The 23,991-nt window shown below is 39.7% G+C and overlaps 1 protein-coding gene across 1 annotated transcript in view; it reads left to right on the top strand.

The window, feature by feature from the left end:
* RIGI (RNA sensor RIG-I) overlaps nucleotides 1–23,991 on the top strand; it is a 66,467-nt gene that overhangs the window by 19,894 nt on the left and 22,582 nt on the right. Inside the window, 12 exon segments of the mRNA XM_067041066.1 lie at nucleotides 4,206–4,727; nucleotides 5,083–5,331; nucleotides 11,032–11,113; nucleotides 11,115–11,164; nucleotides 16,080–16,136; nucleotides 16,139–16,254; nucleotides 17,591–17,738; nucleotides 18,988–19,110; nucleotides 20,580–20,681; nucleotides 21,437–21,455; nucleotides 21,457–21,588; nucleotides 22,164–22,422. Of these exon segments, the coding sequence (XP_066897167.1) occupies nucleotides 4,703–4,727; nucleotides 5,083–5,331; nucleotides 11,032–11,113; nucleotides 11,115–11,164; nucleotides 16,080–16,136; nucleotides 16,139–16,254; nucleotides 17,591–17,738; nucleotides 18,988–19,110; nucleotides 20,580–20,681; nucleotides 21,437–21,455; nucleotides 21,457–21,588; nucleotides 22,164–22,422 (1,362 nt within the window). The 5' untranslated portion in view covers nucleotides 4,206–4,702.

The raw sequence follows: 23,991 nt of genomic DNA on the forward strand, positions 1-23,991 counted from the left end.
GATGGAATTAGCAGACAAAGACTTTAAAGACACACTATTAGAAATATATACATGAACTTAAAGAGAAGATAGCTATAATGAACAGTTTCTCAGCTGAGAAATTGAAAGTAGAAAAAACCAGTAGAACTCTTGGAACTTTTCAAAATAATACTTGAAATGAAAAATTCACTGGAAGCCTAAACAACGTATTGGAGGAGCCAGAAGGGAAGTGACATCAGATGGAAAGAAACCAGTATCTACAAATGGGAATGAATAGCATCAGAAATGGTAAAAAGCACAGGAAAATAGAAAAGACTCTCATTTTCTTACTTTATTTAAAAGACAACTGACTTTTTACAATAAAGCTTATAACATTGTATTATGTGGTTTATAATATATAGAAGAGTAAAAGGACAATAGCACAAATGATGGGCTGGGGTGGATGGAATTACATGGCTGCAAGGATCTTATACTTTTATATTTACTTGATCTTATATTGATTATAAATAGACTGATATAGGGGCTTCCCTTGTGGCGCAGGGATTAAGAATCCGCCTGCCAATGCAGGGGACATGGGTTCGAGCCCTGGTCCGGATGCCACGGAGCAACTAAGCCCGTGCGTCACAACTACTGAGCCTGCACTCTACAGCCTGCGAGCCACAACTACTGAAATCCGCATGCTTAGAGCCCGTGCTCCACAACAAGAGAAGCCACCACAATGAGAAGCCCGTGCACCACAACCAAGAGTAGCCCCGCTCACCACAACTAGAGAAAGCCCATGCACAGCAACAAAGACCCAATGCAAAAATAAATAAATAAATTTATTTAAAAATATATTTTTAAAAATAAGTAGACTGATACAAATTAAAGATGCATGTTGTAAACAACAGAGCAACCACTATGTGTACACATATATGGGTGGGAGGAGGAAGAGAAAGCTAAAAGAAAACAAAGAATTTATAGCTAAGAAAGATAAAGGTAAAATATATATTTGATTAACCCAAAGGAATAGAGCAGAGGAACAAAATCAGATGCAATGAACAACAAAATTGCAGTTTTAAACCCATATAATAATTAAATGGAAATAATTTAATGCTCCAATTAAAAGGCCGAGATTGTCAGACTGGATAAAAAAGGAACACCTAACTATAAGCTATATACTAGAGGCGCACTTTAAATATTAACAGAGGTTGAAAGGAATAGCATGGAAAAGAGATCCTTACTGCAAACAGTAAGCATAAGAAAGCTGTTACAGGTTTTGTAATAACACATGACGTAGACTTTGATATAACAAGTATCAAAAATACATTTCATAATTATAAACACATAATTTATCGGGAAAAAAACAATCCTAAATGTGTATGCATCTAATAACAGAGCTACAAAATTTATGAAGGAAAAACTGATAGAACAAAAGGGACACATGGACAAATCAATAATCATAGTTGGAGATTTTAACACCCCCTCTCACTACTTGATATAACAAGTAGACAAAATTAGTAAGGATATAGAAGATTAGAACCACACTAATAAAACCAACCTGACATAATTGAAATTTATCAAACATTATACTCAAGAACTGCAGAATACACATTCTTCTTAAGTGTATCTAGAAGATACTTGATATATCAAGACAGTCATTATATGCTGGGCCATAAGGCAAGTTTCAGTACATTTCAAAAGACTGAAATCTTACAATGTATGCTTTTGGATCACAACATTTAAAAATCAGAAGTCAATAACATCAAGCTGTTTAGGAAATTCCCAATATTTGAAAAATAAACAGCACATTTCTAATTAACTCATAGGTTAAAGAAGAAATCACAGGGATATTAGAAACTATTTCAAATGGAATGACATTGAAAATACAATGTACCAAAACTGATGGGATGTTAGAACTTAGATGAGAAAAGGGAAATTTATAACCTTAAATGCTTATATTAGGAAAGAAAGATGTATAAAATTAGTGATCTAAACTTCTACTTTAACAAGCTAGTAAAAAAAGAGCAAATTAAACCCGAAGGAAGTAGGAGAAAAGAATAATTTTTAAAAGGGTGCTACATCATGACCAGATGGGATTTATCCCAAGAGTTCTAGGTTGGTTTAATATTCAAAAATCAATCAATGGGGCTTCCCTGGTGGCGCAGTGGTTAAGAATCCACCTGCCAATTCAGGGGACATGGGTTCGAGCCCTGCTACGGGAAGAAACCACATGCCGCGGAGCAACTAAGCCCGTTTGTCACAACTACTAAGCCTGTGCTCTAGAGCCCGTGTGCCACAACTACTGAAGCCCGCGCGTGTAGAGCCCATGCTCCTCAACAAGAGAGGCCACGACAATGAGAAGCCCACGCACCACCACATAGAGTAGCCCCCGCTCGCCACAACTAGAAAGAAAGCCGGCACATAGCAACAAAGACCCAACACAGCCTAAATAAATAAATAAATAAATATCAATGTTTAGTATGTTAACAATATATGATCACCTCAATAGATACAGAAAAAAACATTTGAGAAATTCAACACCGATTAATGATAAAAACTGAGCAAACTAGGAATACAAGAAAACAATCGGATAAAGGGCATCTAAGAAAAACCAATGGCCAACTTGTTTACCAAGTGCAAGCTTGTATTGCTTACCAAACGACAGGCCAATAAATCAAGAGATGAGGTGTTGGGGCAAGGAACAGCGACTTTATTCGGAAAGCCAGTGGACTGTGAAGATGGTGGACTAGCGTACTAAAGAACCATCTTGCCCAAGTCAGAATTCAGGCTTCTTTTATACCAAAAGGGGAGGGGGTGTGGCTGGTTGCTGCAGACTTCTTGGTGCAGGAATCCTTTCTTCTTGCAGCTGTCAAGGTAGGTCTGGTCACATGTTCCTATAAACCTGCAACAAGACAAATGTTATTCTCTGTTCTGCAACTTTTAATCTCTATTATGAATGGAAAAGTGTTATACATTTAAAGGTCAGAGCCTTGAGAATGCGCTATCCTGTGTATTTCAGTCTGGAGGCAATATTTTTTGTTTGACGAGCCCTTGGTGCAGAGCCAGCATGACTAAGCACAGGCAACAGAGCACAAGGTTAGAGCTAAAGGAATAGATTCAGTATGGAGTCAGGTTTGTCCTTCTCTGTTACAAACTTTGTAATTAAAGTGAAACATTGTTTCCCTGCTGAGACAAGTAATAAGGGTGCCAATTCTCACCAGTTTTATTCAACTTTCTGTTAGAAGCCATAGGAGGTGCCATAAGGAAAGGAAGCAAAATAGAAGGCATAAGGATTGGAAAAGAAGAAGTAAAAACCATGTATTCAAAAATGACATGATTGTTTACCTAGAGATTTTAAAGAAAACTATAGAATAATCACTAGAACTAATAAGTGAATTAGTGAATTCTATATACTAGCAACAAAAATTTTGAAAATGAAACTTTAAAAACAATTCAATTTACAGTAGTATCAAAGAACATAAAATAGTTAAGAATAAATTTAACAGATATGTAGAAGATCTGTACTCTTCAAACTATAAAATATTGCGGAGGGAAATTAATAAACTTAAATAAATGAAAATTTACGTTCGTGGGTTCGAAGGCTTGACATTGTTAAAAATGTCACTTCTCGGGCTTCCCTGTTGGCGCAATGGTTGAGAGTCCGCCTGCCGGTGCAAGGGACGCGGGTTCGTGCCCCGGTCTGGGAAGATCCCACATGCTGCGGGAGCGGCTGGGCCCGTGAGCCATGGCCGCTGAGCCTGCGCGTCCGGAGCCTGTGCTCCGCAACGGGAGAGGCCACAACAGTGAGAGGCCCGCGTACCGAAAAAAAAAAAAAAAAAACACTTCTCAAGTTCATCTGTAGGTTTAATGTAATTCTGATCAAAATCCCAATATAGGGCTTCCCTGGTGGCGCAGCGGTTGAGAGTCCGCCTGCCGATGTAGGGGACACGGGTTCGTGCCCCGGTCCAGGAAGATCCCACATGCCGCGGAGAAGCTCGGCCCGTCAGCTGTGGCCGGAGCCTGTGCTCCGCAACGGGAGAGGCCGCAACAGTGAGAGGCCCGCGTACGGGAAAAAAAAAAAAAAATCCCAATATAGTCAAAATCCCAGAATAATCAATATAATCTTCACAAAGAAGAATAAAGCAGTATCAGCAACTAGATAAGTGGATCAGAATAGAGTTAGAAATAGACCTTCACACATACAGTCAGTCAACTGTTTTTTTTTTTTTTTTCTTTTGATAAAGGTGCCAGAGGCCATTCAATGGGAGAAGGAAGAGTTTTCAACAAATGAAACAGTTTGTGTGGAACAAGTGCAGGAATAAAATGAAACCTTGACCTCTGCCTCACGCCACAACAAAATTAATTTGATATGGTCATAACCTAAACGTAAAAGCTAAAAGCACAAAGACTCTTAAAGAAAACACAGAATATATTTATGACCTTGGAGTAGGCAAAGATTTACTAAAGAGGACACAAAAGGCAGCAAACAAATTTTTTTAAAACCCTGCAAATTAGATTGCACCAAAACAGATTTGTGCTGAAAAGACACCTTGAAGAAAATGAAATAAGTCACAGACTGGGAGAAGATATCTGGAGTACACATATTTGACAATAATGCACCATTTCACACCTGGCAAAAACCCAAACCAAACCAAGCAAGCGAACAAAAAATTGACCGACGCGTGTATTTCCTGGATGTGCATCACCTGGAGCTGTCTCACACTCCAGGAGGGAAGGGACCATGGGACGGCCATTTTGGAAGACAGGTGACAGAACCCTGTAAAGTTAAGACACTTGGCCACAGAACCCACACAACCTGGGGAAGGTGGTTACACCCGCATACATTTTCCAAAACTCAGAATTGTAAATTAAAATCTGTGCATTTTATTTTAACTAAATTTTACCTCTGTAAAAGCAAAATAGAAAGTAAGATGAATAAAATGAACATCAGAAAGCAATTCGCAGGGGTCTTCCTGGGTCCCTCTGGGTCAGCGTGCGCCCGCGGGTGGGAGGGCCCGTCAGCCAGAGAGGAAACGAAACCGCGCAGGAGACCTGCGTGAGCGGAGACTGGGCGGCCGCCGTCTCCCACCCCTGATCACAGTTTCGATTTTTCCTTGGCAGTCCTGGTTTCCCTGCAGCTCCGCCTCTCGGCGCTGGGTGCTTTTCTTGGACAATCCCTCCCGGCTCGCGGGGCTTTCTTGGGAGCTGAGCGCAGGGAGCGGAGCGCAGGCGAGGCGAGGAACTCGCGGGGAGCGGAGCCGCGGGCAGGACCGCCGAGCAGCGGCAGAATGCACGCCTTCTGGAACCAGGTCAGGAACATCGTGAACTCTACCTATGTCTTGAGCTACGTGACCCCCTGGTTTAGGGACAGTGAGTGGTTCCCAGCGGCGCTTGCCCCTTGGGGCGAGAAAACAGTTCAGGACTTATTTCCGCCTTGCTTTTTTCCCCCCAGTCTTTCAATCAATACAGGTAGCTTAGTGGGAACACCGGGTTTGTGGCAAGATCTCCACAGCGTTTTAGACTAGAGATTGTCAAGAGTTTGAGGAGCATTTGGAGGTCCAGATGGGGAAACTGAGCCCCAGCGAGGTGAAATGACTTGCATAGGGGGGCACATCTATTTAGATTTAAAGCTGGGGAAACAAGTCGCTGTCCATTTCATTTATTTCTACTAATACTTAGCGTCTCCTGTGTTTGTCTTTGGGCTGACATCAGAGATTCAGAATAAGATACAAGGCCTTACTTAAAATACTTTAAAGTCCAAGGGTTTGGAGATGGGAGATGGTTGAGGACAGAAGTACACAAATGATTGCAAAGTGCTGTCAGAACTCAAAGGAAGTTGAGGCTTACTCTGCCGGATCTGGATCTTATTTGCACTGGCAAATATCGGAAACTTTTTTAAATTTAATTTTTATTTTATATTGGGGTATAGTTGATTTACAGTGTTGTATTAGTTTCAGGTGTACAGCAAAGTGATTCAGTTATACATGTAAATATATCCATTCTTTTTCAGATTCTTTTCCCATATAGGTTATTACAGAATATTGAGTAGAGTTCCCTGTGCTATACAGTAGGTGCTTGTTGATTATCTATTTTACATGTAGTAGTGTGTATACATTAATCCCAGACTCCTAATTTATCCCTCTCCCCTAGGGTTCCCCTTTGGTAACCATAAGTTTCTTTTCGAAGTCTGTGAGTCTGTTTCTGTTTTGTCAATAAGTTCATTTGTATCACTTTTTTAGATTCCACATATAAGTGATATCATATGGTATTTGTCTCTGTCTGATTTACTTCACTTAGTATGATAATCTCTAGGTCCATCCGTGTTGCTGCAAATGGCATTATTTCATTCTTTTTTATGGCTGAGTAATATTCCATTGTATACATGTACCACATCTTCTTTATCCATTCCTCTGTCAGTGGACATTTAGGTTTCTTCCATGTCTTGGCTATTGTAAATAGTGCTACTGTGAACACTGGGGTGCATGAATCCTTTTGAATTATGAGAGGAGCAAGACTCCCTGGAGTGAATGGCTTTAGGCTTCAATTCAGGTGTTTCCATGTGGTTTATAAGTCCCTTGATGATGGATAATGGCTTTACAAATTTGTATTGAAGTACTTTGTGGCAGAGGTGAGCAGAGGCTTGGGGAGAAGAGAAGAGAGGTGGTGCCTGGAAGGGTTGAGATGAGAGAAGGAATCTGCTCTAAGTGCCTATGTAGCTTTCCTGATGTGAGGTGGTTTTTGGAAATTGCATTAAAGCAGACAGGTAACTTGAGTGCTAATTGCTGTGCAAAACCAAAGCACAGGTTGGGGAGTGAGGAGTGGAAGAATGCCACCAACACAAATAGACCCCTACTTTCTAGTTGTGCTCAGAGAAAAGTAACAAAAGAGTATCTTGGGCCCTTGGAGAATGTAAGCCATGCAAGACATCTGTCCCTTCTAGAAATCCTTGGAATGAGTGAAACCCTAACAATGCTAGGAATCCCATCCTTTCAGGCACTCGTGTATTGATTCAATTACCAGCAACTTAACCCCAGTTAAGGTGTGTTTTAGGCATTAGGCTAGTATTGGAGACAATTAACACATATTACTACACATATTATCTAACAGGAAGCATCCTATTAGGAACTGAGGGTTCACTGGTGAGCTCTATAGAAGTGGTTCCTGCCCTAAGAGATTAGAGTGCACTTGTGAAGGCAAGTAACAGAACAATGGTCATAAAGTGTGGTGAGTGCTTTGATGGAAAACCGTAGTGTGCTAAGGGAGCACATAAGTGGGATAGCTTTTAATATATATTAGTTTTAATTTATAGTTACAATACAATCACAATAAAAACACCAGAAGTTAAGTTAGAAAAGCAAGCTGAAGAACACTGTATAATATTTTCTTATTTTTGACTGTTAATGATACCATAGAGTTTTTATTTCGAGCCCTTCCCTGGAGGCAGCTGTTTTCATTTAGTTGGTTAACATCTTTCCTGTTCATTTCTTTATATTTTATCACAAACTCTTTGCTTTCTCCCCATCTCTTTCTGTCTTCTGTTAGATTGATAAAGTTCTCTCTTCCCTATTTTTTTTTTTTCTTGGCTGCTTTGGAAGCTCTGGATTCTGTTGGTTAACCTTAACTGTGACAAATATATTTTATCATCAGGATTCAGTGAAGGAGCACAGACACTAAAGAGCATTATGGCTGGCTAGAAGCTTTTTGACTCATTTTTTTTTGCCCTCATTAGAAGGCAGTGGGGGCTTATCCATACTCTCCTTATGCCCATACATCCCCCCCCCCCACACACATACACCAATATGTTTAAATTACACTAGCAACATCCACTATCTCTTGCTATAATCCTTCTCTCCACATGTTGGATATTGTGCATGAGTTGCCTCTTGCGAAAGGAGCACTGCAGCCATGTTTCTTCTGGAGAGCTTGCTTGGTGACTGGGGTACCTCAGGGCTTTGCCTATTCACAAGTTATCCAGGATGTTTCAATGTAGACCTGGGTGTGGGCTACAGATTTTTTTCAATATGCCTCTGGAGTCAAGACTAACCCTTATCCTGGAAGGGTGCTGGTGGGCAATATTCTAAGAATTTGTCCATTCCTTTAACATATTCTGGACACATGCATGAGCTGGGCACTTTGTTGATGATTAGAAGACAAAGATGCAGATAAAATGAGTACAACATGCTCATGGTCACAGTCTAAGAGAGAAGACAGGCCCCCAAATGATTACTATGTACTATGCAGTGTCAGCGCTCCAGTCAGAGGCAGGTAAATTAACTGAGAAAGCACAGGGAAAGACCAAGAAATTATGCCTTGGGGAGCTGAGGATAGCATCACAGAGTGGCCAGGATGGCAAAAGGAGTGAGAGATACTGCCTGCCAAAAATGCGAGTTTCCATGCATTGAACTCCCAGTGCTTTTGAGGAAAGTAACACTACCTAGTAGCAGCAGACGTTGGGGCCAGGCAGCATCACAGTGGGCCCAACCATGTGCAGAGTAAAACTAAACTGCCCAGGATATGGCAAGTCAGTTTACCTGGGAAGGTCTCAGTTGTGATTAGAGGAATCTGGACCTCCATGTGGACTATCCGTAATGGCTCATAGGTAGCACGTCTAGCGGAAGAACAAACAGCAGCGAAGCCTGGGAGCAAGAACCCAGCTGTAAGGACTAGGTTTAGGAAAAGGATTAAATATTGCAAAGGGTTGTGTGCCCAAGGATGCTGGGATAGGTGACAAGATAGGTTACTGTTATGGTTTATGAATTATCCCCCCAAAAAGATATATTGAGGTCCTAACCCCAGGCTTCAGAATGTGACCTTATTTGGAAATAGCATCTTTACAGAGGTAGTTAGTTAAGATGAGGTCATCCTGGAGTAGGTTGGGCTCCTGATCAAATATGATTGGTGTCCTCCTAAGAAGACAGCCATGTGAAGACACAGAGGAACAAAGAGAATGGCATGTGAAGGCAGAGACAGAGATTGTAGTGATGCGACTGCCAGACAAACAGAGGGGAAGGTAATGTGAAGAAAGAGGCAGAGAGTGGAGTGATGTGGCCGCAAGCCAAGGAATGCCAACAGCCACCAGAAGCTGGAAGAGACAAGGAATGCCTTGTCCCTTACAGCCTTCAGGGAGAGTGTGGCCCTGCCAGCACCTTGGTTTCAGACTCTGGCCTCCAGAACTGTAGAGAATAAGTTTCTATTGTTTTAAGCCACCCAATTTGTGGTAATTTGTTACTGCAGACACAGGAAACTAATATAGATGGCTAAAATTAAAAAGGTAGTAAAAAGTGTTAGCAAGGATGTATAGAAATTGGAATCCTCATAAATTGCTGGTAGGACTGTAAAATGGTGCAGCTCCTTTGGATAACAGGTTGGCAATTCCTTACAGTGTTAACCATGGAGTTACCATAGGACCCAGCAATCTCATGCCTAGGTGTATACTCAAGAGAAATGAATACATATGTCCACACAAAAACTTGTACTTGGATGTTCATAGCATTACTATTCATAAAAGACAACATGTAGAAACAACCTAAATGCCCATTAACTGATGAATGGATAGACAAAATGTGGTGTATCCGTACAATGACATATTATTTAGCAAGGAAAAGGATTGAATGATAAATGATACACAATAGATGAACCTTGAAAACATTATGCTAAGTGAAGGACCACAAGGACCACCTATTATCTGATTCCATTCATATGAAATGTCCGAAACCGGCAAATCCATAGAGACCCAAGAAGATTAGTGGTTACCTGGGGCTAGGGGGAGGGGAAATGGGGATGACTGCTAATGGGTACAAGATCTATTTTTACAGTGAGGAAAAGGCACTAAAATTAGATTTAAAACTCTAAAAACTATTGAATTTTACACTTTAGAAAGGTTTGTTTTAGTGTTGCAGAGAAGGAATGCATTCTTTCCTTTCTTCTTGCATTCACTCAGCATACCTTTGTTAAGTGTATATTAAGTACTAGGTCTTCTTCTAAACTCTGAAAATACAGAGGTTAACCAGCCAGACAACTGGCTTACTCCATTGGAATTTACATTCCATTGACAATGGGGAAAAAAATGGAAAATTATCAAATGTCAGGTCATGCGAAGCCAGCTGGTTGGTGGATAGTTTTCTGTTACCTGACCTAACTGTGTTTCTCTTTAGCTTCTTTTGCTTTCTCTTTTCTACTATATTTCCTACTGTCTGTTGACCTGAAATGAATAGACTGCCAGATATTTCTCCAGCAAAGATGGGTTTTTTCAGGGTCAGCAGAGAATTGCAGTCTGGGGTCTCCAACCGTGGCAGCTATGTGCAAGTCCCTGTAGGGCAAAGGGAGAACACTTTTTTAGAGAGGAAAGGAGGCTGGGAGGGCTGTAGTAAACAAAGAGTCTATGGCTTTTCATTGGCTGAGTCGTTGCTAGGAGAGAAGAGTCTGTCTTCTTCCTCTTGGGCTCTGCTATGTTCACAGGGCATGAGAGCGCCCCCTTCTGGTCTCCTGACTCTATTTAATTGAGATTTCTGTTTATTATTTTTTTTACACATCTTAGCAAAAGCCTGGAAAAAGGTCCATGAAAGTATCTCTGTTTATCCTAACTCTGCTTGCTGTGTCCAGTGTAATTGTTACTGATGACATGAGTGGTCCTATCCTCACACTCTTTTAGTCCTGTAATTAATTTAGACTTTTAAACAAGAAGCTATCAAAATGTTAGAAGAAGACTTTGTTCTTCCACCTAACCCGGTGCTACCCTGACTTCTCCCTTGTTATGGGGAGACTCTTGCAAACATCTTTAAGAAACTCCTTTTCTTAAGGACTGCCCTCCAGCGTGTTCCCAGACTTCCACACCAAACTATTGAGAAGTTTCCAGAGAGGATGGGAGGCGGGGTTGGTCAAGAATGGGTGTGATTGGCCTGGGCAGAGAACTTGCTGCCTTCCTGCAGTTCGTTTCGTTGCGTGATTTGTTATACTCCGCAGTCCCATTTGAGAAAGTTGGTCTGACAACCAACCCTTCCAATGATTAATGGTTTTACTTCCAATGATTAGTTTCTGCAGTTTGATGCCACTCTTGCTTCTGTTTTGTAGATGAGATGCAGCATATTCAGGCTGAGAAAAACAACAAGGGCCCAATGGAGGCTGCCTCACTTTTTCTCCAGTTCCTGTTGGAGCCAGGAGGAAAGCTGGTTCTGCGGCTTTTTGGATGCCCTTGACCAAGCAGGTTAGTTCATCCTTTTTACTCACAAATCAGAGTATATTACTCAACTGTTTCAAAATGCTGTAAAAGTGAAATACTATTAATTTATAAGTATCCACATTTAGTTCATGTCTCTTAATCTAAGGCAACGTAAAGACTATTTTCAGGCAGATGCTGTAATTGTCTACTTGAAATATCCAAAGGAATCTACAGAGAGATTATTATAACTAACGGGACAGTTTAGCAAGTTTATTGGATATTAGATCAGTATATAAAAATTAGTGGGCTTCCCTGGTGGTGCAGTGATTGAGAGCCTGCCTGCCAATGCAGGGGAACTGAGTTCGAGCCCTGGTCCAGGAAGATCCCACGTGCCGTGGAGCAGCTGGGCCCGTGTGCCACAGCTGCTGAGCCTGCGCTCTGGAGCCTGCAAGCCACAACTACTGAGCCCACGTGCCACAACTACGGAGGCCCACATGCCTAGAGTCCGTGCTCCGCAACAAGAGAAGCCACCGCAATGAGAAGCCCGTGCACCACAATGAAGAGTAGCCCCCACTTGCTGCAACTAGAGAAAGGCTGCAAGCAGCAATGAAGACCCAGTGCAGCCAAAAATAAATAAATAAAATAAATTTATTTTAAAAAATTAATTGTATTTCCACCCACTGGAAAAAATTGAAAATGTAATCCAAAATGAAATACCATTTATAACAGTAACAAAAGTTATATTTCGGAATAAACCTAGCAAAAGATGTGTAGAGTCTGAATGGAGAAAATGATAAAAGTTTATTGAAAAGTATTAAAGAAGTCCTAGGGAGTTCCCTGGTGGTCTAGTGGTTAGGATTCTGTTCTTTCACTGCCATGGCCTGGATACAATCCCTGGCTGGGGAACTGAAATCCTGCAAGCCGTGCGGCATGGCCCCCCCAAAAAAGAAGTCCTAGCTAAGTGGAGATATATACCTATGCACGTGGAGAGGAAGACTTGATACCATAAAAGTATCAATGTCGGGCTTCCCTGGTGGCGCAGTGGTTGAGAGTCTGCCTGCCGATGCAGGGGACACGGGTTCGTGCCCCGGTCCGGGAAGATCCCACATCCCATGGAGCGGCTAGACCCATGAGCCGTGGCTGCTGACCCTGTGCGTCCGGAGCCTGTGCTCCGCAGCGGGAGAGGCCACAACAGTGAGAGGTCCGCGTACTGCAAAAAAAACACAAAAAATGTATCAATGTAGTATACCCTACATTGATCTATATATTCAATACAATTCCAAATAAAAATCCCGCATGCTTTTTCATGAACTTGACAGACTAATTCTAAAATGTGTGTGGAAGAATTATGACCCAAGAATAGTCAATACACCGCTAAAGAAAAATTAAGTAGGTTGGGGTTTCCCTTTCTAGATATCAAGATTTATTAAAAACCATAGGCATTGAGACAGTGTAATGCTGGTCCTGGCATTGAACAACTGACCAATGAAATGGAATAGAGAGCCTTCAATCGAACTCATATATTTATAGAAACCCGATGTATTGAAGATCACTGGGAAACGGGGATCACTCGGAAAGGAGGGGCTTTTTGATAAATTACAATGGGCTACTTTAAACAGGATAATGTTGAGAACCAGGCAAACCAAACCCTAACTTTCATATCCATGTGGATACAACTAAATTTGTATTCCTTACCTCATTCCATGCACACGCACCCACTCGCACACACACAATAAATCAAAAGAATTAAAGACTTAATTCTTCTTAATGGCAAAATTTTAACAATTTTAATTTTTTTTCTTTTCAAATAAACAGGCATATGGTGAGATTTGCAAACACAGAAATTATGGTTAGATGGGACCATATAGTAAAAGGATCCAAGTTTCCATTCAGGGAATTATAAACAGCAAAATATTTGTGTGAATTGGGTAGAAATGACTAACCTAGACTTCTAACAGAATTTTTTTTTAACATCTTTATTGGAGTATGATTGCTTTGCAGTGGTGTGTTAGTTTCTGCTTTACAACAAAGTGAATCAGTTATACATATACGTATGTTCCCATATCTCTTCCCTCTTGCATCTCCGTCCCTCCCACCCTCTAGGTGGTCACAAACCACCCAGCTGATATCCCTGTGCCATAAGGCTGCTTCCCACTAGCTATCCACCCTACGTTTGGCAGTGTGTATATGTCCATGCCACTCTCTCACTTCGTCACATCTTACCCTTCCCCCTCTGCATATCCTCAAGTCCATGCTCTAGTAGGTCTGTGTTTTATTCCCGTCCTACCCCTAGTCTCTTCATGACATTTTTTTTCTTAGATTCCACATATATGTGTTAGCATACGGTATTTGTTTTTCTCCTTCTGACTAACCTCACTCTGCATGACAGACTCCAGGTCCATCCACCTCACTACAAATAACTCAGTTTCATTTCTTTTTATGGCTGAGTAATATGCCGTTTTATATATGTGCCACATCTTCTTTATCCATTCATCTTTCTAACAGAATTTTTCATAGGCCATACCAATATCATTCCCAGGCACTCAATCATTTTGATTACTGCAGTCAGGAGGAATGAATGGATAGACAGATTTGGGCATTGTATAATAAGGGCTTACTGCATGCCAAGTCCTTTAAATGGATTATATCATTTGATTCTCATAACTCTGGGATGTAGGTACTGTTTTCATTCCCATTTTACAGATAGGGAATTGAGGCTCACAGATTGTGAATTGTTTGTGATTATAGCCTGTAAGGGCAGAGCTGGGATTTGAATTCAGATTCTGTGCTTATTTTACTATACCACACTGACTCTCAATGGTACCTATTAACCTCTGGTTATAATAGCCAACATTTATTGTTAACTGTAAGAACAAAAGAATGGAAAAGTGGATATAATCCTTCAGCTTTATAAATAATAGTCACTATTTACTGAGTGCTAGACATGTGATAGGGGCTTTACAAAATTTTTACAATTTTAGAAAAGAATACAGAAGAGCATTTTTATGACCTTGGGATATGGCAGGATTTATGAGATGAGACATTAAAGCATTAACTATAAAAGATTGATAAACTTGATAACATTAAAATTAAGAACATCTGTTTATCAAAAAACACTATACAGAAAGTGAAAAAACAAGTGACAAACTGGGAGAGGGCATTTTCAAAATATATAATCACCGGGCTTCCCTGGTGGCGCAGTGGTTGAGAGTCCGCCTGCCGATGCAGGAGACACGGGTTCGTGCCCTGGTCCGGGGGGATCCCACGTGCCGCGGAGCGGCTGGGCCCGTGAGCCGTGGCCGCTGGGCCTGTGCGTCCGGAGCCTGTGCTCCGCAGCGGGAGAGGCCACAGCAGTGCGAGGCCCGCATACCGCAAAAAAAAAAAAAAAAAAAAAAAAAAAAAAAAAATATATATATATATATATATATATATATATATATATATATATAATCACCAAAGAATTAGTATCCGTAATGTATTTAAAAAGGCTTCAAAATCAATTAGAAAAAGAAAGAAAACATTTACAAGGCAAAAGATACTGACACTTCAAAGAATAGGGAGCATGAAAGGTTAATAGACATATGAAAAGATTCTCAGTCCAGATAACAATTGGGAAATTGTAAATTAGGAACACAATGAGATAGCATTTTATAAGTGCTAGATAGCAAAATTTAAGAAGTCCAATAGTGTGAAGTTTTGAAGAGGATTTTTAATAATGGGAAAACTTAAGGATCACAATAGGGAGTATAAATGCTACAACTGTTTTGAAAAACAGTTGTCATCATCTTGTATGGTTCAACTCTCCTGTATCCTTTTGTCCAGCAGTTTCACTCTTAAGTATTGATATATGCCCTAGAAGAACTCTTAACACATATATTCCAGAATACACATATAAGAATGTTCATAGTGTAATCAATTTGTAATGCCAAAAACAAGCAAGCAAACAAACAAAACTGGAAGCAACCCCAGTATCCTTCAAGAGGAAAATGGATAAATAAATTTTATGATATTCATAAGAGTCTATTATACTGCAATGAAAATGTACGAACATAGCTACAGATGACAACACAGGTGAAACTTAAAAATGTAATATTTAACTTTTTTAAAAATCTGAGAAAATTGCATTTAGTAGGATATAATTATAATGTTTCAAACAAGCTTAAACTAAATGTGTATTGTATAGGGAACTGAACATAGGCCATGCAACTATTCAAAAAAAAATCAAGAGTGATAAATCAAATACAGGATGGTGGTATCTTTGAAGGAAGATAGAAGGGTGGGAGAGAGGAGGCATACACCCACAAAGGTACTGGAATATTCTAGTTCTTAAGTCTGGTAGTAGGTTCATCTGTGCTCATTTTGTGCTTATAGTCTTTATAGCCTAAGAAAAGAGTGTGGGCCTTATAGTCAGACAAGCCTGGTTATTCTGCTAAGAGAATCTTAGGGCCAAGCATTCTTGGATTATTACAGTTGAAAATAATTTTTTCCCCTCAAATTTCCCATTATGCTTACTATTCTTTTCTTGGAATAATGTAGGAGGTAAGCCCCTGAGGGGCAGGAATTAAAATTTTGATTTCTTTTGGCCCTTTTTACTACTTTGCACTGAGGAGATACTTAATAGCATGACAGTTTGACTCATTTGAAAGACAAATCAGAGGTTGAGGTGAAGTCCATGGGGTACCTTGGAAAGAAGATTTCATACTAAGACCAAATGTAAGACTTCAGATTTATCCTTAGTACTTTCTCCTAAGAGATGGTAAACATTGTTAGAGGACCTGAAATGTGGGGTGCCTAAAATGAATACTGAATTTTCTTTTTAAAAGATCATAAATAATGGAGGTGATTTACAGATATGTTTTCATTTCTCTCACTGAATATTCAAACATGATTTCTATGATACTAATCTCAAAGTATTTTCTAGTTAGTGTTCTAAAAGCCCCATTTTCTTCCTACTTTTCAGGTTATTCTGGACTTTATGATGCCATTGAAAGTTGGGATTTCCAAAAAATTGAAAGGTTGTACAATTACTTTTAAAGAGTTTACAACCAGAATTTAAAACCATGATCAATCCAAAAGGTATCATTCCTGAAATATCTGAACGTTTAATTAATCAGGAATGTGAAGAAATTATTCAGGTATTTTAATTAATATTAAATATTGAATTTGGGGGAAAAATTTGAACATGAGGAATGTCTTCTATTTTCTATACTATTTTAGACCTGAGCAAGATCATTGAAATCTACGAAAGTCCTCAAATCTAAGGCATAATTACCTAGAAGAGTATTTTTAATTGTGATCTGAGTAATTTTTGTGTCACAAGTTTTTTTCAGGTTTGCCCTATTATCAGATAAAATTATTTTATTACTTTTAGGAATAATATTTTATGTAAATTTAAATACAACCAAACAGTTTAGCAAATAAAAAGAAAAAAGGGGGCTTCCCTGGTGGCACAGTGGTTAAGAATCTGCCTGCCAATGCAGGGGGCATGGGTTCGAGCCCTGGTCCGGGAAGATCCCACATGCCATGGAGCAACTAAGCCCGTGTGCCACAACTACTGAGCCTGCGCTCTAGAGCCTGCAAACCACAACTTCTGAGCCCATGTGCCACAACTACCGAAGCCCGCATGCCTAGAGCCCATGCTCCACAACAAGAGAAGCCACCGCAATGAGAAGCCTGCACACCGCAACGAAGAGTAGCCCCCTCTCACCGCAACTAGAGAAAAGCCCACGTGCTGCAATGAAGACCCAATACAGCCAATAAATTAATTAATTAATTAAAAAAAGAAAAAGGAAAAAAAGAAAAAAGGCTATGGACTCCAGTGGTTAAGTGTTCAGGCTCTGGACACAAATTTTGTTAATCTAAACTCAACCACTTACTAGTGGTGTTATCTTAGGCAAGTTATTTAGTTTCTCTAAGCCTCTGTTTCTTCCTGTATAAAATAAAAATAATAATAGTACCTTATTAATATGGTATTTTTGTAGGAATTGAATGAGATAATATATGTAAAGTGCTTACATATCCCTGGCACATAATAATAAGTGCTCAATAAATTTTAATTATTGTGATTAATAATAAAAGTCATGTAAGTCGCACTACCCAGAAAAAAGCATTTGTTAATATTTTGTCATATCCTTCCAAATATACCTATGCCAATATACCCATATTTTGAATGGGTGTCAGATAGGTTCATTGTCTTCCTAATAGAGCTGATGATGATACATATAACATCTCAGAGGAGGTAAGAACACATGGCTTGACATGTTGATATCACATGTAGAGGACAAGGATGAAGGAAAGGGTATCTTAAAAGACTGAGTTGGATGGGGCAAGAACGGTCATGAAGGAGATCTAGTGAACCAAAGTACACAGTGATTTTAAATCAGATAGTAGTTGAATTGATATTTTTTCAGTAAAAACTCATAAAATGAAAACTTTTGAACTTGATCAATCAACTGCATTTGTCTTGCTTAGATTTGTTCCAACAAGGGGCTGATGGCAGGTGCAGAGAAAATGGTTGAATGCCTTCTCAGATCAGACAAGGAGAACTGGCCCAAAACTTTGAAACTTGCATTGGAGAAAGAAGAGAGCAAGTTTAGTGAACTGTGGATGGTGGAGAAAGGTACACTGTTTGGAAGGGTGGGAGGGTCTGAAAACATTCCCTTCCTCATAGTTCTACTTAGGGCTTCCTTCAGTCCTGCCTGTTTTTCTCTCACTGTCAGAGGCATTTTCCCCTGCAAATACTCATGGTTACATCTCTAGTGAGAGACCAGCGTGAAATTGGGTTCTGTTTTTTTAATCTACAGAATTAGTTAGGTTGTATATAACCCCTAACAAACCACTCTCATCCAGAATTAGCCCATCCTGCCCAAAGCATTTGGGTAAGGCAGAGTCTGAGCTCGCTGTCTGGGTTTAGATTATCAGAGAAATAGCTTGAAAATTCTAGAGTTACAGGTTCAAACTCCAGGACTCATCCCCTTTTCAGAGTAGAATCATGATGGACATTGCCTGGTTCTCTTGCCTGGAAGCCATCTGGAACTGAACTAGAACAGGATTGGAAAAAAGAATCTGTTGTGATTAAGTATCTGAGCCATCATTTGGCTTCCTGAAGCTAATAACATCTTCTCAGAGCATTATTTTAATTTTTTTTTTTTTTTTTTTACCGCGGGCCTCTCACTGCTGTGGCCTCTCCCGTTGCAGAGCACAGGCTCCGGACGCACAGGCTCAGTGGCCACGGCTCACGGGCCCAGGCGCTCCGCGGCACGTGGGATCCTCCCAGACCAGGGCACGAACCCGCGTCCCCTGCATCGGCAGGCGGACTCTCAACCACTGCGCCACCAGGGAAGCCCAGAGCATTATTTTAAAAGTTGAGTTTGGTAAACCATCTGAGTATCTGGTCTTAGCCTTTTGTAGGCTTCTTTAAGATCCCAAATTGTTCCAGAAATTATCTGTCTAAATACACATCTGATTTCTTGGGTCGGGTCAGGAATGGAAGACATGAGTGTCTGCTAAATCGTGCTTCTCTTTGGTTTGATTGTAAATCACGGGGGAGCTTGCTAAAATGCAGATTCTGATTCATTCGGGGCTCAAGAGTCTGCATTTCTAACAAGCGCCTAAAGAAGTTGCTGGTCCATGTTTCACACTTTGAATAATAAAGTTCTAAATGACACTGGAGTTCAAACTCCAAATTGAGATTTCAATTTGAAATAAAAATGATTCCTTTGGTTGTTTTAAAAGGTGGAGGGAGTAGTTGTGAGAAATCTTAATGGAAGTTTAAAATTTTAGTATTATGATCTCTTTGTAGGGCGTTCACCATCAAGATTGTAATCAAATAACGTAAAGATTCTAAGATGTGTTTTGGTCTCATAAAGGTGCAAAAGATGTCAAAATGAAAGATCTTGAGGATGATGAAATGAAAGCTTTGGATGTATAGATTTTCTACAGGGAAGAACCAGAAAACCAGAATGTTAGTCAGAATTCATGCCCTTCTTCAAGTACTCAGCATCGTTTGTTCTTTTCCATAATGATGCTCTTTAGGTATTTTGTGTGGGGTCATGTTTTGCAGTGCCAAAAGTCATAGCCTAATGAAAAGGTATTTAAGGAAAAGTAAGAAAGAAAAGAGAATTTATATTAAAATGGATACTTTCTCTGTAATTAAAAATGTCATTCTCTCCCTTCCATAGCTATTGCTAGCTTCTTCCTTTTTTTTCCTTCTTTTTTTGTCTTCTTTTATCACTAAGTATTTGCTTGTATACATTGAAAATGCAAATAGAGTCCTCCCAGAAACTCAATGTCTATGAAATCCAAAATCAGCCCTGCTTTCTAAAGAAATACTTCTACTTTTTGTGAGTCACTTGCTCAGTTTCCTCTCAAGATCTCAGGGCTGCAGTGTATGTTGATGAAGTGTGTGTCCTGCACAGATGTGTGGAGCTGAGAGGTTGAGTGGGGCTGAGATCCAGCCTGTGTTGTTTGGCAAACAATACACTGAGGGTCTGTGTCCTCCAAAAGGGGCTCCTTTCTCTAATTCTCACATAAGTTAGCTACGACCCTATAAGGCCCACTTAATGTTTCTTGAAGCATATTTTCATGAGGAGACCAGAGAGTTGCATAATAAGCCATAGTAAAGAGTTATTTATAAAAGGGCATCAGGGAAACAATTAGGATCGATAATGAATAGTGTTAGAAGAAAGATGTGATTTGGGGATAACAACATAAGGTGAAAATGTATAGATTACTTCTGCAACCGAATGATACACATTTTTTGTTATTCCAGAATAAAATCAGTGAATGCAAATTGCTTTCATTTTTTCTGACATATAAAGGTCCTTAGTGAACTCACTTAACCTTTTAGAAATTCCCATTTTCTTTAAAATGGGTAGGTTGGACTCAATAGATGATTTCCAAGGTCTCTTCTAGCTCTTAATATTCTGTATGCTTATCTGTTAGTGAGAAAAGCCTCTGATTATTTTTTAAAACTTCTCATTCTATGAAGAGAGAATACCATGTGAGAGCCTGCAGAATTACAAAGCATGGTTGTTCGTCAATAAGAGATTACTTTGGGAGTTCAGTATTCACAATTAGGTGTTTTTCAAAGATCTTGGAGGGGTTTGTGGTTGTTTTGTCTCATACAGCATTTCCTTTAACTGGTGGCCATCTGTCTTGCCCTGAATTAGGCCATTCTTGCTTTAGTTTCTCCTTATTAGGCTTCCATGATTGTTTCAGAAAGAAATCTTTGTGGGTTTTTTCTTTTTTCCTTTTTGCCATTGGTACTTTGTCATTGGGGGAGAATTCTGTACTTCAAAAATCAGTGCAGAAGCTGGAATGATTAAAGACAAGGATTCTAAACTTTCTTGAATGAGGCCTTTCTTTCTAGAGACAGAATTCTTGTCTGTTGGACAATACCTGTTGCCTTGATTTCTCAGAGCAGTCACTGTTTGGTAACTTAGTTTCTTTTGTTTTACAGCAGTGCCTCATACTTACAGCCCATTGAAGCCAAGAAATTACCAACTAGAGTTTGCTTTACCTGCTCAGAAAGGAAAAAGCACAATAATATGTGCTCCTACTGGTAAGCCAGTTGCCATTACTGATATAGTTTATTTCTCTATTTGCTTCCTTTTTTCCCCTTTATTGAACACTGGGACACAATGGGCAAGTTTCAGTTTTTTGATTGTTCCATTTGTCTTTTGAAACAACCATTCTATTAATGTAGTCTCAAGGTATTTTAAGGAACATGAGGAAGGAAAGAAAAATGCCCTCATTTATTTATTAAAATTTATTTATTTATTTTTGGCTGCGTTGAGTCTTTGTTGCTGTGCGGTCTTTCTCTAGTTGAGGCGAGCGGGGGCTACTCTTTGTTGTGGTGCGTGGGCTTCTCATTTTTGTGGCTTCTCTTGTTGCGGAGCACGGGCTCTAGGCATGCGGGCTTCAGTAGTTGTGGCTCGTGGGCTCTAGAGCGCAGGCTCAGTAGTTGTGACGCACGGGCTTAGTTGCTCCATGGCATGTGGGATCTTCTCGGACCAGGGCTCGAACCCATGTCCCCCTCATTGGCAGGCAGATTCTCAACTACTGCGCCACCAGGGAAGCCCCCGAAAAATGCCCTCTTTTAGCTTCCTGCAGGCCCTGACTGTCTGAATGTATGTTAACTAGGACGTAGCTTGGTTTTTCAGTCATAGTGTAAATTCTGCAGTTGTTAACCTGCCCATATCACCAATTTACTAGTCAGCTCAGTGGGTTTAGGGGAGCCTAAAATAATGACCTTTCTACAGAAGTATTTTAGTATACTATTAGTTACATGTTGTCTTTCTCTTTATATGTTAAAAGGTTGTGGAAAAACCTTTGTTTCTTCTTATATGTGAACATCATCTTAAAAAATTTCCACAAGGACAAAAGGGGAAAGTGGTCTGTTTTGCTATTCAACTCCCAGTGTATGAACAGCAGAAATCTGTGTTCTCAAAGTATTTTGAAAGACTTGGGTAGGTATCAGTTGGTCCAGCTTCTTTTTCTCTAGCTTCATGTAACTGATGTGTTTTCTGCTTTGTGTTGCTTTTGGAAAACCAAGATTCAAAAAATTTATAGTAGATTAAGCTTTTATATAATCCAGATGTAGTTCCTTCATGGATTCAAGTCTTTTTTGTTAGATAGACTTGAAATCCTGAATTCCTTTGATTAGCTCTTATAGAGTGAGTAAATGACTTAAGATAAATTTTATATTTAAATGGCACATTTAACTTTTTAATGATTTTATAATTTATTTAATATTACTCTTTTCCTTACTATTTTCTTTCTCAGTGGCTTACAAGAATTAGTCAGCCCTCTGTATCCGCAGGTGCCACATGGAATATATTCTACTAGCAATTCTTCCTAGCTTACATTTATTGATCACTTACTGTGTGTCAGGCTTTGTGCTAGCACTTAACTTTTCTCCAGATCTGTTCCTTTTGGACTTAAGGAGAATTTAATCCCTCGATGTTCTGACCTGGTATTTCATATCTTTGTGGTTCCTCATTCACATCATGGTTGGTAATAGGAAATTTCTGTCATTTTCCAGGTACAAAGTTGGAGGCATTTCTGGAGTAACATCTGACAATGTCTCTGTGGAACAGACTGTTGAGAACAATGACATCATCATTTTAACTCCACAGATTCTTGTGAACAGCCTTAAAAATGGGACTATTCTGTCACTCTCTGTCTTTACTTTGATGATATTTGATGAATGCCACAACACTAGTAAATATCATCCTTATAATATGATCATGTTTAATTATCTAGATCAGAAACTTGGAGGATCTTCAGACTCACTGCCCCGGGTATCTCTAAAATCAGATGGATTTCTCAGAAGAGTTCTAACCTTCCTAAATCCTGTTTATTTACCCTTGTGGCCATATTGAGGATGTGCTTCTGAGATCCTGAGTGCACACTGTACAACTCATTCGTTAATTTTGATTCATTCATTCATTTATTCACTTAACAAATATGTATTAGGTGCCTCCATGTGTCATGCACTGTGCTAGGCACTAGGGTATAAATATAAAAAGACATAGTCCTTGCCCACAAACAGCTTCAGTTTTGTGGGGAGCAAAATATGTGAGAATTACGTTGTAATGTATGGTGATGGCACATGATGGAGTGGTCCAGAACAGAAATGACAGAGATCCTAAATGTGCTATGAAAGTGAGGCAGGACCTAACAGAAGTTAGGATAGGCAAAAACTAACAAGAGTTTACAAGGCAGATAGCTAGATGGTTTTCAGTAAAAGCTACTGTGTGTCCAGAGGCAGAGAGTTATGAAAGAGCATGGGGCGCTCAAGAAGCTTGAAGTTCTTTTTTTTTCTTTGGCCGCACTGCACAGCTTTGCAGGATCTTAGTTCCCTGACTGGGGATTGAACCTGGGCCACGGCAGTGAAAGTGCTGAGTCCTAACCACTGGACTGCCAGGGAATTCCCAAGAATATTGAGGTTCTTGATATTGCCTGAGTGCAGAGTGTGAAGTAGTGAATAGCAGCTGGTGAGGCAGGATGGGAGAGAGGGAATGATTGACAGAACAAGATTCCAGGAGACACCAGAGGGTATGGGATAGGTAGGCAAGTAGATGCATTAGTATGGGAGAGCAGATGAAACGCTAATTTTGGTGTCATCAGAGAGGAGTGGCTGAGAAGAGTTCAGACAGAGAATAGATGGAGGCAGGAAGGGTAGGGAATCCCTGGTGTATAACCTCTCTTTTCTCTCGAATGTAGGAAAGAGAGATTGTTCACTGAGGATAATCAAGATGGAGATGGAGGAGGGAGCTCAGGGTGTACGGAGAGGATTTGAAATGGGAGACAGAACTGAGAGGAACACAGAAGAATTGCCTGGTCATACTGGGACCAAATGAGGTTGGAAACCATGACTATGGTTTACTGATCTCACATTTGAGTCATGTTCTCTAACCTTAATAATTACTCATTTAGGAAGCACAGGTTAAAAGAAATTCAGTATGGTGCCCATAGAGAAAATTCAGTAGAAATCACATTTCTTACAGATTTTTATTCTAGAATAAATTCGGTAGTTAATTAGATTCCTTGCTTGATTGAATGATTCAGTCATTCAATATTTGAGTGGCTATGAGAGGAAGGAATAAATACTTATTAGGAGACTGTTAAACTAAATTCTTTACAAATGTTATCTTACTGAATTCACACAGCTACCGTTTTTTTTAAATTGAAGTATAGTTGATTTACAATGTTGTGTTAATTTCTGCTATACAGCAAAGTGATTCAGTTATACATAGATATACATCCTTTTTCATAATCTTTTCCATTATGGTTTATCACAGGATATTGAATATAGTTCCCTGTGCTATATAGTAGGACCTTGTTTATCCATTCTGTATATAATAGTT

Source organism: Kogia breviceps, chromosome 8 (assembly GCF_026419965.1).
Source record: "Kogia breviceps isolate mKogBre1 chromosome 8, mKogBre1 haplotype 1, whole genome shotgun sequence".
Lineage (NCBI taxonomy): Eukaryota > Metazoa > Chordata > Mammalia > Artiodactyla > Physeteridae > Kogia > Kogia breviceps.